Source organism: Sinocyclocheilus grahami, unplaced genomic scaffold, assembly GCF_001515645.1.
Source record: "Sinocyclocheilus grahami isolate Dianchi unplaced genomic scaffold, SAMN03320097.WGS_v1.1 scaffold227.1, whole genome shotgun sequence".
Classification (NCBI taxonomy): Eukaryota; Metazoa; Chordata; class Actinopteri; order Cypriniformes; family Cyprinidae; genus Sinocyclocheilus; species Sinocyclocheilus grahami.
The window spans coordinates 1,027,310-1,042,496 of NW_015505406.1; the positions used below are offsets into that span (position 1 = coordinate 1,027,310).

General features: G+C 35.7%; 1 protein-coding gene across 2 annotated transcripts; it reads right to left on the reverse strand.

Annotated features, from left to right (window-relative positions):
• Nucleotides 1–2,756: 2,756 nt before the first annotated feature.
• LOC107597064 (monocarboxylate transporter 13-like) lies at nt 2,757–12,460 on the reverse strand. 2 transcript variants are annotated; one of them, XM_016287975.1, is made up of 6 exons: nt 12,341–12,460; nt 6,897–7,138; nt 6,665–6,808; nt 6,334–6,590; nt 4,955–5,480; nt 2,757–4,008 (listed from the first exon to the last, which is right to left on the reverse strand). In XM_016287975.1, exons 2-6 carry the CDS (start codon nt 7,129–7,131, stop codon nt 3,752–3,754), a joined length of 1,419 nt encoding a protein of 472 aa, XP_016143461.1. In that variant the 5' UTR covers nt 7,132–7,138; nt 12,341–12,460; the 3' UTR covers nt 2,757–3,751. The 2 variants fall into 2 exon arrangements, with proteins under 2 accessions (XP_016143461.1, XP_016143462.1); XM_016287976.1 differs by lacking the exon at nt 12,341–12,460 and adding an exon at nt 11,558–11,766.
• Nucleotides 12,461–15,187: the final 2,727 nt, after the last annotated feature.

Genomic DNA, 15,187 nt, shown 5'->3' on the forward strand with positions numbered 1-15,187 from the left:
CTTTGTGAATTGAGTTTAATGAGTGTGATGAGTTTAAGAATTTTTCTAATAAATATCTCTACTGTTTCTCTACATTCACGTTAATTCATTGTCATTTCCACAACACCCTGTCATTTCCATCACCACACACATTTTTAAGAAATATTTAAAAAGTTCTCATCACACATTAAAAATGTATCCACAATTTATGAGATCATGCTCTACTTAATATAAAAATTCAAGGTATTTATTTTCTAATAAGCTCTTACCCAAACCAATATTACATTTCATAGTCTCATTGACAAATGTATAATCATTGTACATTGTGGAAAAACTGGTAAAACTAGTTACAAAAATGATCTTAGACAATTCTTGAGTGGCATAAGTTATTCTATTTTTAAATAACAGCTGTATATTGAGATGTGGTGGAAATGACATTCGTTCTTTGCAGGTTGGAAAAAATGTAAAATATTAACAATTCCTCTTGTAATCTACGTTTGTCCTCTTACAGACCTTAAAACTAGACAAATTATTTAAACTTATGAGACTGTGTTACGTGACTTTTGAACAAGTTTTTTTTATTCAACTTCACAAGGATAAAAGTGCACCTAGTTGAAGAAACGCCCATATATACACAAGGAGACAATAGTACAATTAAAAGCAGAAATAGCCTTTTATTCAACCACATTAAAACACAAATCGGTTTACCTAAAACACAGTTTTATACTGTACTGTTCCAGTAAAACCTGTCTTGCCATGCTGTGCGCTTCTTGGAAAATTAAAACATAACGCACAAGATATGGGCTGGTAACTTGATTAAAGGTAAAAGGTAAAACTATCCGACTGGCTCAGATGGCAAATTCCATTCAACCTTTTAATTAGATCAAAAGTCATCTTGTGCAGTGTAGTTCCAAAGCTATAAAATATGACTTAACTGATCCAAATTCATCCAAGTCTCACTTCTCATATATGCAAGCATATTGAGGTCAATAGGCTAAAGAGCATGTATAATTGCATTAATACAGTGCATTTGAAGACAACCGTGTGTAAAGGCAGTGCTGTTAATCTCACAGCAATAAGGGCCTCACACATGAGAAAGCAAAGTCGAGCTGTAGCAGAGCTCATCGACTCTCAGGCTCACGTGTTTGGTTCTATGAGAAGTGTATCTTTAAAACAGCATTAGTGACTAGTATTCAAGGTTTTCCCATGGGAAGTAGAGAACTGACGAGGTTTAAATGAACCTACACCAGTTTGTGCACAGTAAAGCTCTTGCACTAAGTGAAATAAACATTTACAATGAAAACAAAAAGGCGCTGAAGAAAGTAATGTGTAACACAAAGACTTTAGTTTGGTCAATGATTTCTAAGTGAATTTGTTTACGTCAGCGACCTCGGTGGAAAATGTAAGTCAATATTCACTCTGAACCCTGGATCTTGAAGATCACAGTAAAAGCCCTTTATGTTGGGCAAGATTCCCATCATACAAGATTTAAAAAAGTATCAATGTAATACACAAATCACATGGTCCAGTTTGACCCTGAAAAGACAACATTAAAATGACATGTCTCCGACAATGCTAGTAACATTAACATGTGTGATCATCATATTCCTCCATACGCAACTCAAGAACAAGGTAAGGTACAGCAAGTTGTGTGTAAAAAAAAAAAAAGTGAAAGAAAAATGCTCTACATGAGCAGAACAGGATTAGCATTGTGTTAGCATTTAGCTTGCCTTCCTGCTTTTGTTTACTGTACTAAAGTAGCCTCCAGCACCAAACTTACTGGCAAAAGAAAATGTTTTGCCTTCATTTTAGCTTTTGCTTGATGTGACAGATATGTGATGATGACTAAGCAGTTAAAAGCTGGTTAGAAAATTCTTGCTAGCAGCCTTCATGTTTTACTAGACATGAATACAAAATGCTCCTCAGTAACAGTAAAAATCACAAGCATCCGTCTTTCCACCAAACCCTGAAGCTGTATTTGTGCATCATAATTAAATTCCTGTCAGGGAAGGCCGGAGGTGAAGTGTGTCACAATAATTTACAATATAAAAATTGTAATAATATATTAAAAACAATCAGTTAAAATAAATAGTATTTTGCCGGCATACTCTTAGAAATAGTAACATGGCACTACCAAGGTACAGTGTTATACCATGGTATTTAATATACTGTGCCCTCAAATTCAGAAACGGTCAAAGTCAAAGTGGGGTATTTGGACAATATCAGCACAAATCCTTATTTGATGGTGATTTTGAATTGGCAAGGGAAAACTGACAATATTTAAAAAATTAAAATAATGAAATAATTTAATTTACATTAATAATGATTTAATTCAATGTAATATATTTTTTTAATAAAAAAGATAATGATTTCAGAACAGAAAAATACTAGAGCTATTAATAAAGTATCTCTAAAATTATTTGTATAACTATAAAGATGGCCTTTTTAGAACGAGCACTGACAGCTTTCCAAACGCAAACTTTTTGCATATTTTGAAAGTCTAAGAAAGATTAGCTCCACATCAGGATATAGATACAGTTGCAGTAAAGATACTGTTGATTGATCAGTAAAGCTAAATAAAATGAAAACTGAAAATATAAAAACTATAATAGTAACTAAATTATACTAAAATAACACTTTACAGCTGCTACTGTGCCCTCAAATTCAGAAACGGTCAAGTCAAAGTGGGGTATTTGGACAATATCAGCACAAATCCTTATTTGATGGTGATTTTGAATTGGCAAGGGAAAACTGACAATATTTAAAAAATTAAAATAATAAAATAATTTAATTTACATTAATAATGATTTAATTCAATGTAATATATTTTTTAATAAAAAAGATAATGATTTCAGAACAGAAAAATACTAGAGCTATTAATAAAGTATCTCTAAAATTATTTGTATAACTATAAAGATGGCCTTTTTAGAACGAGCACTGACAGCTTTCCAAACGCAAACTTTTTGCATATTTTGAAAGTCTAAGAAAGATTAGCTCCACATCAGGATATAGATACAGTTGCAGTAAAGATACTGTTGATTGATCAGTAAAGCTAAATAAAATGAAAACTGAAAATATAAAAACTATAATAGTAACTAAATTATACTAAAATAACACTTTACAGCTGCAGCTGTGGTGTCTGACTGTGGCAACCGTAAAATGCCATTATTATCTAATCAAAAAGAAAAGCTGGTCTTGATAACTGCACAGTTACTTTACTGCATTTACGTCATGATAAGGATTTATGCTGCTATTGTCCTGTTATACAACTTTTGAAGTGCAATCATTTTCGTTGCATGTTCAAAAACGTGTGTGCCTACTTGTATATATAAGGAATGAGTAAACAATCCAGATTTAACATTAAGACAGATTTGTTCTGAACTATATATACGCTAGGCTAGCTGGAAATTTGAGATGTAAACTGACTGTTGCTTTTCAAACTCTCTCAAAACTTCCATCAAATTGATTGTCTTGTTATTAGGCGAAAAGCACTAATAGCAAATTTCACATAATTTTTCTTTGGCATTGGGGGATATTTCACTAGCTGAAATTACCCACAAAAAGTTTTACTGCAAAATGTGGTATAAAACCATTCAGTGCAATATGATTTGTGATTCCAATGCCAATAGTTGCCTATATCCTGTCTGACAATGCAAAATATCCTTCTAAAAAATCTAAATAGTTTCCCTAAATTAGTATGATGCATCATTTCCTGAGGTATTTCTTCTCATTCTTGCACTAGATGTGTAACATCACTCTTCCAACACACCTTTTACTCCTTATCCAAGTAGGGTATATCATCCAATAGACAGGGTATCTCAGGTACAGAATTTGAGGACAGAGTTTGTTTGAGAAGTCCATCTTCAATGGATTCATGCTGAGATTTCTTCTTTAAAGGTGATGGGGGTGGAGGGGCCGTACAAGACCAGAAATAGGGAAGAGTCATTGTAACTAACATACCTAACACGAGGAAACTTCCAGCAGCGATAAAAGATACCGTGTACATCCCTGTATAGTCCTTCAGCCAGCCTGGGAGGGAAAAATGGAGATGGCACAATCATTTCAATGCTGATTGTAAACCTAAAGATCAAAATCAATTTTGTTGGCCTTTTACAGGAATAGTTCAACCAAAAATGAATATTTACTGAAAATGTACTTATCCTCAGGCCATATAAGATTTAGATGAGTTTGTTTCTTCACGGGAACAGATTTGGAGGAATTTGGCATTATATCACTTGCTCAATAATGGATCCTCTGCAGTGAATGGGTGACGTCAGAATGAGAGTCCAAACAGCTGATAAAAACATCACAATAATCCATAAGCATCCACACAACTCCAGTCCATCAATTAACTTCTTGTGAAGTGAAAAGCTCTGTGTTCATAACAAATCCATCTTTAAGGCATTTTAAATTTAAAGCGTCATTTTAGGCTAAAATATGAGTCCAAAATCCATAATAATGCCTCCTCCAGAAATTCCATCCGCTGTTGTCCACTCACATCAAAATGTACCAACATATTTGTTTTGAAATGTTTATAACTGTTTGCTTGTAACAGTGCTTGATCTGAGCATATTTCTCTCATGATTCAGACAAGACCTTTTTTTTTTTTACTGGAGTGAGCAATGTTATGGATAGAGGACTCATATTTTAGTCGGAAGCAACAGTTTTAGGTTTAAAATGTGTTAATGTTGGATTTGTTTCCTACAAACCTCCAGCTTTTCACTTCACAAGACAAATTGGAGTCATGTGGATTATTGTGATGTTTTCATCAGCTCTCATTCTGACGGCACCCATTCACTGCCGAGGATCCATTGGTGAGCAAGTGATGCAATGCTTAATTTCTCCAAATTTGTTCAATGAAGAAACAAACGTATCTACATCTTGGATGGTATGAGGGTGATTTTCAGCAAATTTTCATTTTTGAGTGAACATTTCCTTTAAATAAAACTATTGTGATGATCTCATGAGCTCCTACCAGACAGTGGCGCTCCCAGCAGCCCTCCGACACTCTCTATGAGCTGCAGCAGGCCAAGGGCTCCCAGCATTCGCTCTATACCTACGATTTCCGGCACCACCGCGAACGCCAGTGGCGTCATCGCTCCTGCACAAAACCCATAGACCCCACTGACAACCAACAGTCCCGAGTAAACCATGGCAACAGGAATGAGCATCAGAGAGAGCCCCAGTAACCCAGTCCACACCACCAGCATGTGCTGCATCCGCATTTTGCCCAGGTCCGAGAACCAGCCGGAGGCTACGCGGCTCACGATGTCTGCCACACCAGTTACAGAGATTACAAAGGCTGCCTGGTACTCAGTGAAACCAATGTGACGGCTGTGGGCGACCAGATGAACATAAGGGATGAAGTAGCCGGCATTGAATAAGGTGATGGCCAAGGAATAAGTGAGGAAGCCTCGGTGTGAAAGCAGAGAGAGCTCAAAGCCCTCGTAGATACGGGAGAACAAAGAAGAACATTTGTTGAGCTTGGTCGAGTTTTCAGTCTGAGAACGGCACAAAAAGAAACAAGCCAATATAGTAAGTAAGCCTCATATATTCTACGTTAATCTGCAGAACAATCATTATAATACATTTATTTTGATTAAATATAAATGTATCAATATATATAGTAGTCATCAATTGTTAAATAAATTAATATTTAAATTAATTGAAATATTATAAACATTTATAATATATACTGTTCAAAAGTTTGGGGTCCATAAGTTTTTGAAAAAAGGTCTCTTATGCACACCAAAAATGCATTTATTTGATTAAAAATCTAAATAGATATGTTGTGTGACGTCATAACTGTTTTCAATTTTAACATTTTAAAATCTAATTTATTCCTGTGATGGCAAAGCTTATTTTTCAGCATCATTACTCCAGTCTTCAGTGTCACATGATCCTTCAGAAATTATTCCAACATGATGATTTGATGCTCAAGAAACATTATTATTAATAGCAATGTTGAAAATAGCTTTGCTTCTTAATATTTTTGTGGAAACCAATGATACATTTTTTCAGGATTGTTTGATGAATAGAAACATTGATGTGAAATATATATTTTAGGACATTATAAATGTTTTACTGTCACTTTTTTCATTGCAAAATTCTGCGTCCTAGTTGATAAACAGCTGTTCTGCTTAATATTTTTGGGGAAATATTTTTATTCTTTAACTGTAAGTTCAAAACAACAGCATTTATTTAAAATATAAATCTTTTGAAACATTATAAATGTAATTTTCCGTCACTTTTTATCAATTTAAAACCTCTGCTGAACAAAAGTATTAATTTATATATATATATATATATATATATATATACACATACACGCACTGTATATATCAAAACACATACCTTCTCCACAACCTTTGGTTTCCCTAGAGGCCGAATGAGAGCTCCACAAGCAATCATGTTGAAGCTGAGGCCTCCGAGGACAAGCAAGGCCCCACGCCAAGCATAGGCTTCTACTAGATACTGAAAAAGTGGAGAGAATGCAAAAGAGGCAAGTCCGACGCCTGTGAAGCCCAGGCCCATGGCTAGAGATCTCCGCAAGGTGAAGTACAGCATCACTGACGCAACGGTAGGGGTGAAGATCAGCCCCCAACCTAAACCTAGTGGAGTAAAAACACGAATCAGGATCCTGACATTGGTTAATATTAAAGACACTCTTTACAAGAGCATCTACCTGAAATGAATCCCATGGTCAGGTAAAGATGTAAAAGACATGTTGCCTGGGACGCCAGAATGAATCCCAGGCCTGAGAGGAATCCTCCCATCATAACAACCGGACGAGCTCCATATACATTAGATGCGGCTGCACTTATTGGACCTGCAGGCAGGCATATGTAATCAATTGAATGCTGAAGCAAAACTGTGTTGTTTTACCACGTTGTGTTTGCATGAAGGAGTGAACTTACTCATTAGCTGTTGCATGGCCAAGCCAATGGATGTTATCCAGGACACCGCCTGGGCACTCTCACCAAAGTACTGCACAAACTCCACAAAAAAGACGCCCAGACTGCGGATGAGCCCGAACACCAGGGCAGAAGACACGAAAAGAGACCCCACCACCACCCAGCCCCAACCCCCATCAGGTGCCGCCATCTGTGGGGACAACTGCGGCTCTTCCTGTGTCTTTTGGGGCTTTTCCATGATTGCACTGAAGAGACAGATTAAATAAATAGTTCACTAAAAAATGAAAACTGACTCAGGCCATGTAAGATGTAGGCTTGCCGCGATAGACGGTGTTGACGGTGATACCGGTGTTAAGCCGCAACACCGGTTATGTCACTTGCCCACCGCGTCACTGACCCCCACCGTCGTTTTTATTTTTTATAGTAATAAAAATCATTTAGTTCAGTAAAAGAACAGACACTACAACTAAAAACTGAACGCAGCTGCTCAATGCAGCGTGCCGCACGACAGTCGCATCACAGATCAGATTTCATTTATCCAGTGAGGCCTTGAGTCGAGCTGACTGACAAGAAGAGTGAGGTGAGGTGAGACAGACAAGACGATGGCAGATGATTTAGTTTCGAAACGAGATGCAAAAGCACCTGTTTGGCAATATTTTGGATTTTGAAAAGCCTGTTGACTTTTGCCGTTTATCTAAGGTGATTTTGGAAGCGTTTTTAAACATTCGCTTCTTATTTAATTGGTTCCACATTGTTTGCTGATTTTTACTTTATTTAAACTTGGTGTCATTTATTTATTTATTTTTACATCAAGGTGTATACCATGCCTCCAAGCGTTCTTACTCGTTTTGCTAATAAACGTTCTACGTTTCTTATTTATTTGTATATATTACACATGTTTTTACTTGGCCTATTTCCAGTTTTGTATACCTGTTTAAACTTTATGTAAGTTAATTGTTATTTTATATTAGGCATAGCCTGCCCTATAGCATGGTGTATTTTTATTTGTTTTGTTAATAAAAGTTCTATGTTTTATATATAGGCTAAAGTGAGTTTGAAATTGTATTTTGTTGCATTCAAGCAATTGATGCCAAACTGCCGCTAATTCGAAAGTGAAAGTAAAATGTGCACGGCGCTTTTAAGCGATTTAAAGGGGTCATATGATGCGATTTAAATTTTTCCTTTCTCTTTGGAGTGTTACAAGCTCTTGGTGCATAAAGAAGATCTGTAAAGTTGCAAAGACTAAAGTCTCAAATCCAAAGAGATATTCTTTATAAAAGTTAAGTCAGCCACGCCTACCTAAAACGGCTTGTTCTAACACGCCCCCACATATCTACGTCATATCTACGAGGACGCTCCTTCATCGAATCCGCCGCCTCTGCTCACTCTAGCCCGCCAGCCATTCCTCACTTTATCCCCCGGCCTCTGCTCATTCTAGGCCGCCGTGTGTGATGCTGTGTTTCGTTGTGAAAGTGAAACTACTTTGTTTGGTCTTCCAAAAATGGACACGACTAGAAATCAGTGGTTAAGTTGTATTTACAACACTGTTCCAGAACACTTCAACCCAAATATTCAGATGTGTGCAGCGCATTTTATGGAGGACCGTTTCCTGATCCTGGTAGAGTAGACTACAATGCCGGCTGTTCTGACTCACAGACTATAAGTAAGTTTTTTATATTTAAAGAGTTTTTATATTTTATATATTTAAAGCGAGTTTTTTGAGCAGTGTAGAGTAGCGCTTGTTGTTTGTCATTTCTCCGATCACAAATACAGACATGGTTTTATGTTTACGCGGCGCGATGCAACGCAACGCGTAAAAAGACAGTATAAGTCATTGTAATCCATAAATTTTGTCCCCACTGGATGCAACGAATGCCTCGTTTATAATGGGTTTTCATGTTTTTGAATCATCGCTCCGGCCGGACAGGGCATCATCACAATATGGTAGGGGCATAACATTTCCGTCACACGCTTGAAGTATTTATAAAAATCGATGCGTTTCAGAAAGGCGGGGCATAGAGGAGAAACAATAGTGTACAGTATGTGGAAAATAATGTGTTTTTTTAACCTTAAACCACAAACACATTTCATTACACCAAATACACAAAATAATGTTCTTTTTAGCAGCATCATATTACCCCTTTAAAAGCGAAGGAAAGCAAGGATAAGAGGGGAAATTCAAACGAACTAAAAACGAACAATTGCTTTATGCCGAATTGCCGCTATTTGAAAGTGAAAGTAAAATGCAAGCACGCAGCTTTTACAAACTATTTAAAAGCAAAGGAAAGCGAGGAAAAGAGAAAACGCCCCCACAGTGATACCAGTATTACCGGTGTTGTCACATGTCGATTACCCGGTGGGAAAATTCCTCACGGTCACAACCTTAGTAAGATGTGGATGCGTTTGTTTCTTAATGGGAACAGATTTGGAGAAATTTAGCATTACATCACTTGCTCACCAATGGATACTCTGCAGTGAATGGGTGCCGTCAGAATGAGATTGCAAATAGCTGAGAAAAACACAGCAATCCACAAATAATCCACATGACTCCAGTCCATCAACTTACATATTGTGAAGTAAAAAGCTGTATGTTTGTAAGAAACAAATCCATCAAGACATATTTAATTTCTGGTACTGCCAAAATACCAATCCATAATAACGCTTCCTTCAGTGAAAAAGTCTATCTGCTGTTATCCTCTTGATCTGTGCATATTTCTCTCCTGATTCAGAGAAGATGATTTTTTCACTGGAGAAAGTAATATTATGGATAGAGGCCTCGTATTTAGCCGGGCACAATGGTTTTAAGTTAAAAACGCCTTAATGAGATATTTGTTTAGTCTTTTAGCTTTACAAGACATTCATTGATGGACTGGAGTAGTGTGGATTATTGAAATGTTTGTATTAGCCGTTTAGACAAGTGATGTAATGACACACTTCTCTAAATCTATTCTGATGAAGAAAGAAACTCATATACATCTTGGATGGCCTAAGCGTGAGTAAATTTTCATATTAAGAGGATTGATTATTATTCTCCTTTAAGAGAAGACTAGAGCAAGTGTATGTCCATAATCTTTAACTGTGTCATAGACAACATTAAAACGTCGTCAACCAAACAATAAAAGTAATTAGGTTGCTTCTTTTTTTTTTTTTTAACCCCATCTACTACATAGGGCTCTGTTTTATGACAAATAACTGGTCTCTATCATACGTTCATGGTCTCTTTAACATTACCTTGAAACTAAATACATCTGTTCACTCTGCGTCACAGTGCTGTTAAACACCTACCAGTTTAAATTCTAAAACTAAGATGATTTATATTCATTTAACAGTCAGGTGTCAGTTCTTATCCTGATTTAATTTCCTCTAGCACACACACTCACACACCACTATGAAATTTTGAAGAAGTAAAGTCTTTTAATTTAGTCCTAAAACAAAATGTTGATCATGAGTTGATCATGAGGTGGACTCTGAACTATCATTACCAGTGGTCTGAAAATTTGAACCAATCAAAATCTGATCACTCAGGTCAGGATGACCGCTGGGTCATCAACAAAATCTATATATATTTTTTTTTTGTTTCTCAGAAAGTGCTAACTTTAACATCGGTAGAAACAGGATGTACTGTTAAAAAATGCATTTAAACATTTGCAGTGTATAAAAAAAAGCTATTACTGTTATAAACGTATTAAAAACACATTCTGTCCAGCACATATTCCCAAACCAAACCCATACTAACTCTTAACAGTATTTTCATGCACAGTTTTAGTCTCTAGCAAATTAGAAAAGCTGTACATTTACATTAAATTAATTAAACATTTAATGGTAACCTAAACACCTAACACCTCCATAACCAAATTCTAGACTCTGTTGGTAAAGGAAAGTATTCCAGAAAGACTAGTCCACAAATCAATACCTGCAGATAGAGAAGAATATCACAAACCGGATAAAATCTGATTAAATGTAGATGTAACATGATAAGCCTCCAAAAAACCAGTACTGAACTACTTTATATGAAAAATGTATAATATATTAAAATACCAATTATATGTTCAAGTACTATTAAAATACAACGGCCTCAAAAGCACATCTTTATTATTATAATGCTATACCAGAATTATACTGTAAAACATATCAATGAATGTACTTTCATGTTAGATTTTGATATAGGCCTATTAAGCATTGTTGACCTCGCCACTTGCTAGTGTATAGAGGCTTTAATTTTATATTTGTGTGCCATAAAGATGGAAAGGTAAACATTATTTTGCAGAACCATGTTTCATCACAACCAAACAAATTATAATTGTTCACGTAGAGGACTTTGTGAATGCTCCTTTCCTCAAATAATAAGTATTACTTATAAAAAATAATATTTTACAAAATAATAATAAGAATTTTCTCCACTAATTATACTTCATACATATTTATGCATGCACATGCATGTAAATTATACATATTTTACTTTAAAAATATTTTATTAACAGATATTTAATTTAGCATGTTTCATTAAAAGTACTAAAATGTTTACACTGTAATTTTCTAGACACAACCGAACAAGAACATTCAGTTTTAAATGTTGAATATGCACCTATACGGACATAAATAGGCACAATAAAAAGGAATAGCAAACATAACTGCTCAAATAAAAACTAGCATGATACACCTACCTTTTGCCCTCTCTATCAATCTCCTCTGCCTTTCGGACGAAACAGACGCCTCCTGTCCATGCAACACATCATTACGTAACCTATGTGTTTTTACAGGTGCTTATAATATACTATAAAATTTGAAGACTTATGAAAATATTTTCAGCTGTTAATTTGTGCTCGTGCATATTTGAAAGCTTTACAAAAAAGATACGTACATTTAAATGATTTAAAATATTTTCTTTTGTAGCTTGATGACACCAACATATTAGATCAAAGAATTAATAACAATATGGTCATTAAAAAAAAAAAGGTCACACGTAAAAATACGTCCAATGAAAATCAGGCATATGGCTCATAAATATTAAGTAACACAACAGCCGAGTACAGAGCGTGAGTTAATAAATATTCATGAGATCAGTCTTGTTGTTGTGTTGTTAGTATAGTGACTAGTATAGAACAGCATTGATGATATTGAGAACACTTACATGACAGTGACAACGACACGATTTAGTCAGGTATTCGTGGAATATAAAGTAACAACACAAACGCGAATAGCCTATATTTTTATCGTGGATGAACCGCACAAACACTGTCAGTAGTAGATACAATGTGGTACAATGAAACACTAAAAGCCTTTTAGACAAATCAGTATGACACGAACAGATGGAATGACATACAATATACGACCCCGAATTTGTGAAAATACCATAAAATATTCCAAGCAAAATGTAATTCGTTTAGAAATGCATTTGTAACACCGGTTAACATGTGTCTGGCACAGACCGGTAGTTACTTACTCACCCATAACCCGCTCACCCTTTATCCTGTCAAGTCATCATTAGGTCAAATCAAATAAACAGTTTCGTTTAATAATCAACACATATTGCGACTTTCTACTTCTTCACCTGCTCCTGACATGAGCGGCTATTTCTCGCACGTGCTGGTTTCGTTCCAGCGAAGCCCCGCCTCTAGAGGGCGCTCACGAGCTAACTAGTTTCATTTGTTTACGAGAATGTACCCCGGTCAGTTATAGACTATCTATGCGTGCAATGTTAGGTTCAAGTAAGGCATCAATACATTAAAACTAGTGTCTGTGATGACTAACATTCTCTATGCGATGAAAGCGACCCCCTAGCGATAAGTTCGGCTGAACGTTATATCAATTAGGCTACCAATACCAAAACTTAAAAAGAAGTTAAGATTTTTTTTTGCTGTGGTTCTTGCATATCCCTGCTGGGGGAAAAAACACTTAAAGCAGCCTGAGGTGGTTTACTCTTCTGAATTGGATTGTCTGGTGTGTATCTGGTTAAACCAGTAAGCTGGCTAAACTGAACAAACCACCTTAGACTTATTTGAAAGTTTGTGTGTTTTAATTATTTCAGCAGGGTGGTAACGTGGTTAGCCCATGTTTGTATACAGTATGTGCTCACCAACACTTCAGAGCTACTCCCATCTTCCTGACAACCCCTTTGTACATATTTTTGGACACAGGCACAATTTTTATTTTTTAGCTGTTGACCAAAACCTATTCAAGTTACAGCTGAGGGTATTCTCATCTAAATTGGAGGAAAGGTTAAGGAATTACAGCTCTTTAACCCTGTGGTATTGTTCATTCGGGGGTCACACTTGTGTTGTTCGCGGTCAAAACTGACCGAACACCCGAAATGTAACTTTTTTTATTTTCAGTAAAATCAACGTAGTATATTTTTGTTCCATAATATTTTTTTTCTTTTGTATTTTGAGAGAATTTCATGGTGCTAATTAATATTTATGCAATAATTATGATACTTTTTTCCACATTGAAAACAACATTTTTTCCCCTAAGATTTTGATATTTCTTTTTGATCTATGTTAAAATAGAGACAATGCCTTTAAAATCCAATTTTTGAAGTCAGATTAGTGCCATCTGGTGGGAGTAAAAAAAGAAAACATCTGCAATTCCATGGTTTAGCCTAGATTCCTATATAGCTCTATATAAAAGGCTTATAAACTCTCTGGGGGTTTTTAGGCATAAAGACTTATTTTTATTAAGTTGTGGATCTGGATATATATTTAGACATTCTCAAAGACAACATTTTGTAAAGGTTTAGCTTTTTGCTTTTTTATTTTTGCACAAGGTGCAAACAAGGCCAGATTAGGCAAAAAACATCTAGCCTCAAAAAGAAGAACATACAACAAAACAATGTGGAATATTCTGCAATGGCCAAGTCAATCTCCTGATCTCAACCCGATTGAGCATGCTTTTCAATTGCTGAAGACAAAACTAAAGGCAGAAAGAAGCACAAACAAACAACAACTGAAGTCAGCTGCAGCAAAGGCCTGGCAAAGCATCACAAAGGAGGAAACCCAGTCTCTGGTGATGTCCATGAGTTCCAGACTTAAGGCAGTCATTGCCTGCAAAGGATTCTCAACAAAATATTAAAAATAAACATTTTATTTATTTGTCCAATTACATTTGAGCCCCTGAAAATGTGTGTGGGGGGGGGGCTGTGTTCAAAAATTGATGTAATTCCTAAACATTTTATGTTAGATTTTTGTTCAACCCCTTGAATGAAAGCTTAAAATCTGCACTTCAATTTCATCTTGATTGTTTCATTTTAATTCTATTCTGGTGGCATACAGAGCCAAAATTATGAAAATAGTGTCAGTGTCCAAATATATATGGACCTAACTATACAAGTAATATGGCATGTGGAGATTGTTGTATGGCATTTTAACTAGATCACAGCTCACAAAGTTTTATACAGAACCGAACTAAACAACTATCAACATCATGATAAACTATATATATATAACTTGATGTTGATAGTTGTTTTGTTTGGTTCTGTATAAAACTTTGTGAGCTGTGATCTAGTTAAAATGCCATACAACGATCTTCACATGCCACATGTTTGCCTTCAGGAGCAGATGAAAGCAGGAACAGGACTAAACCTCAGAACTCTCAGCACACAAGAGCACTGATCTGTGAGCATTTTCAATGTTTGATCATTGATAAAATAAGAAACAGCGGGTGGTGCGCCTAGGTCAAACTAAGAGGAAAACTTCCATACATATGGCCAGACAGGTAGTGTGTGCATGGGGCCAGTTTTTGTCTAACACCGGAAACAGGTGCCAGCTGCTCCATTGTTCCTATTCCAGCACCACCCGTAGAGAAGCTGAGACACTTTAGGGTGAGTCAGGTCTAAGTTGTGAGCTAATCGGAGGAAGGAAGGGCTAAGAGGTGAATTCTTTGTTCTTCTGGGCTCCAAGAATCAGACATTGAAGTTAGATTTGAAACATTTAAGTTTACTAGCAAGTGCCTCGATTGACTATTTTTAGGTTTAACTAGTTCCATAATTGAGAGACTTTCCCACTGTTCATGTGATTTTAAAGAATTAGGATTGCATGAGAACAGCTGACCAAGGTGATTATAGTTAACTAAAAAAAAAAAAACGTATTTTCATTATGTTTAACTGAAATAAAAAATTCATAAAAACGGTATAAACTCGTTTAAAAAAACAACACACAACAAAATTACTAACACTTCAAAATTAAAATAGAAAATAAAAACTATAATAATATCGTCATAATACTATAACAACACTGTAACAGACACACACACAATAATGAGAAATTAATTTAACTTTAATTTATATAAAATAGGTCTTG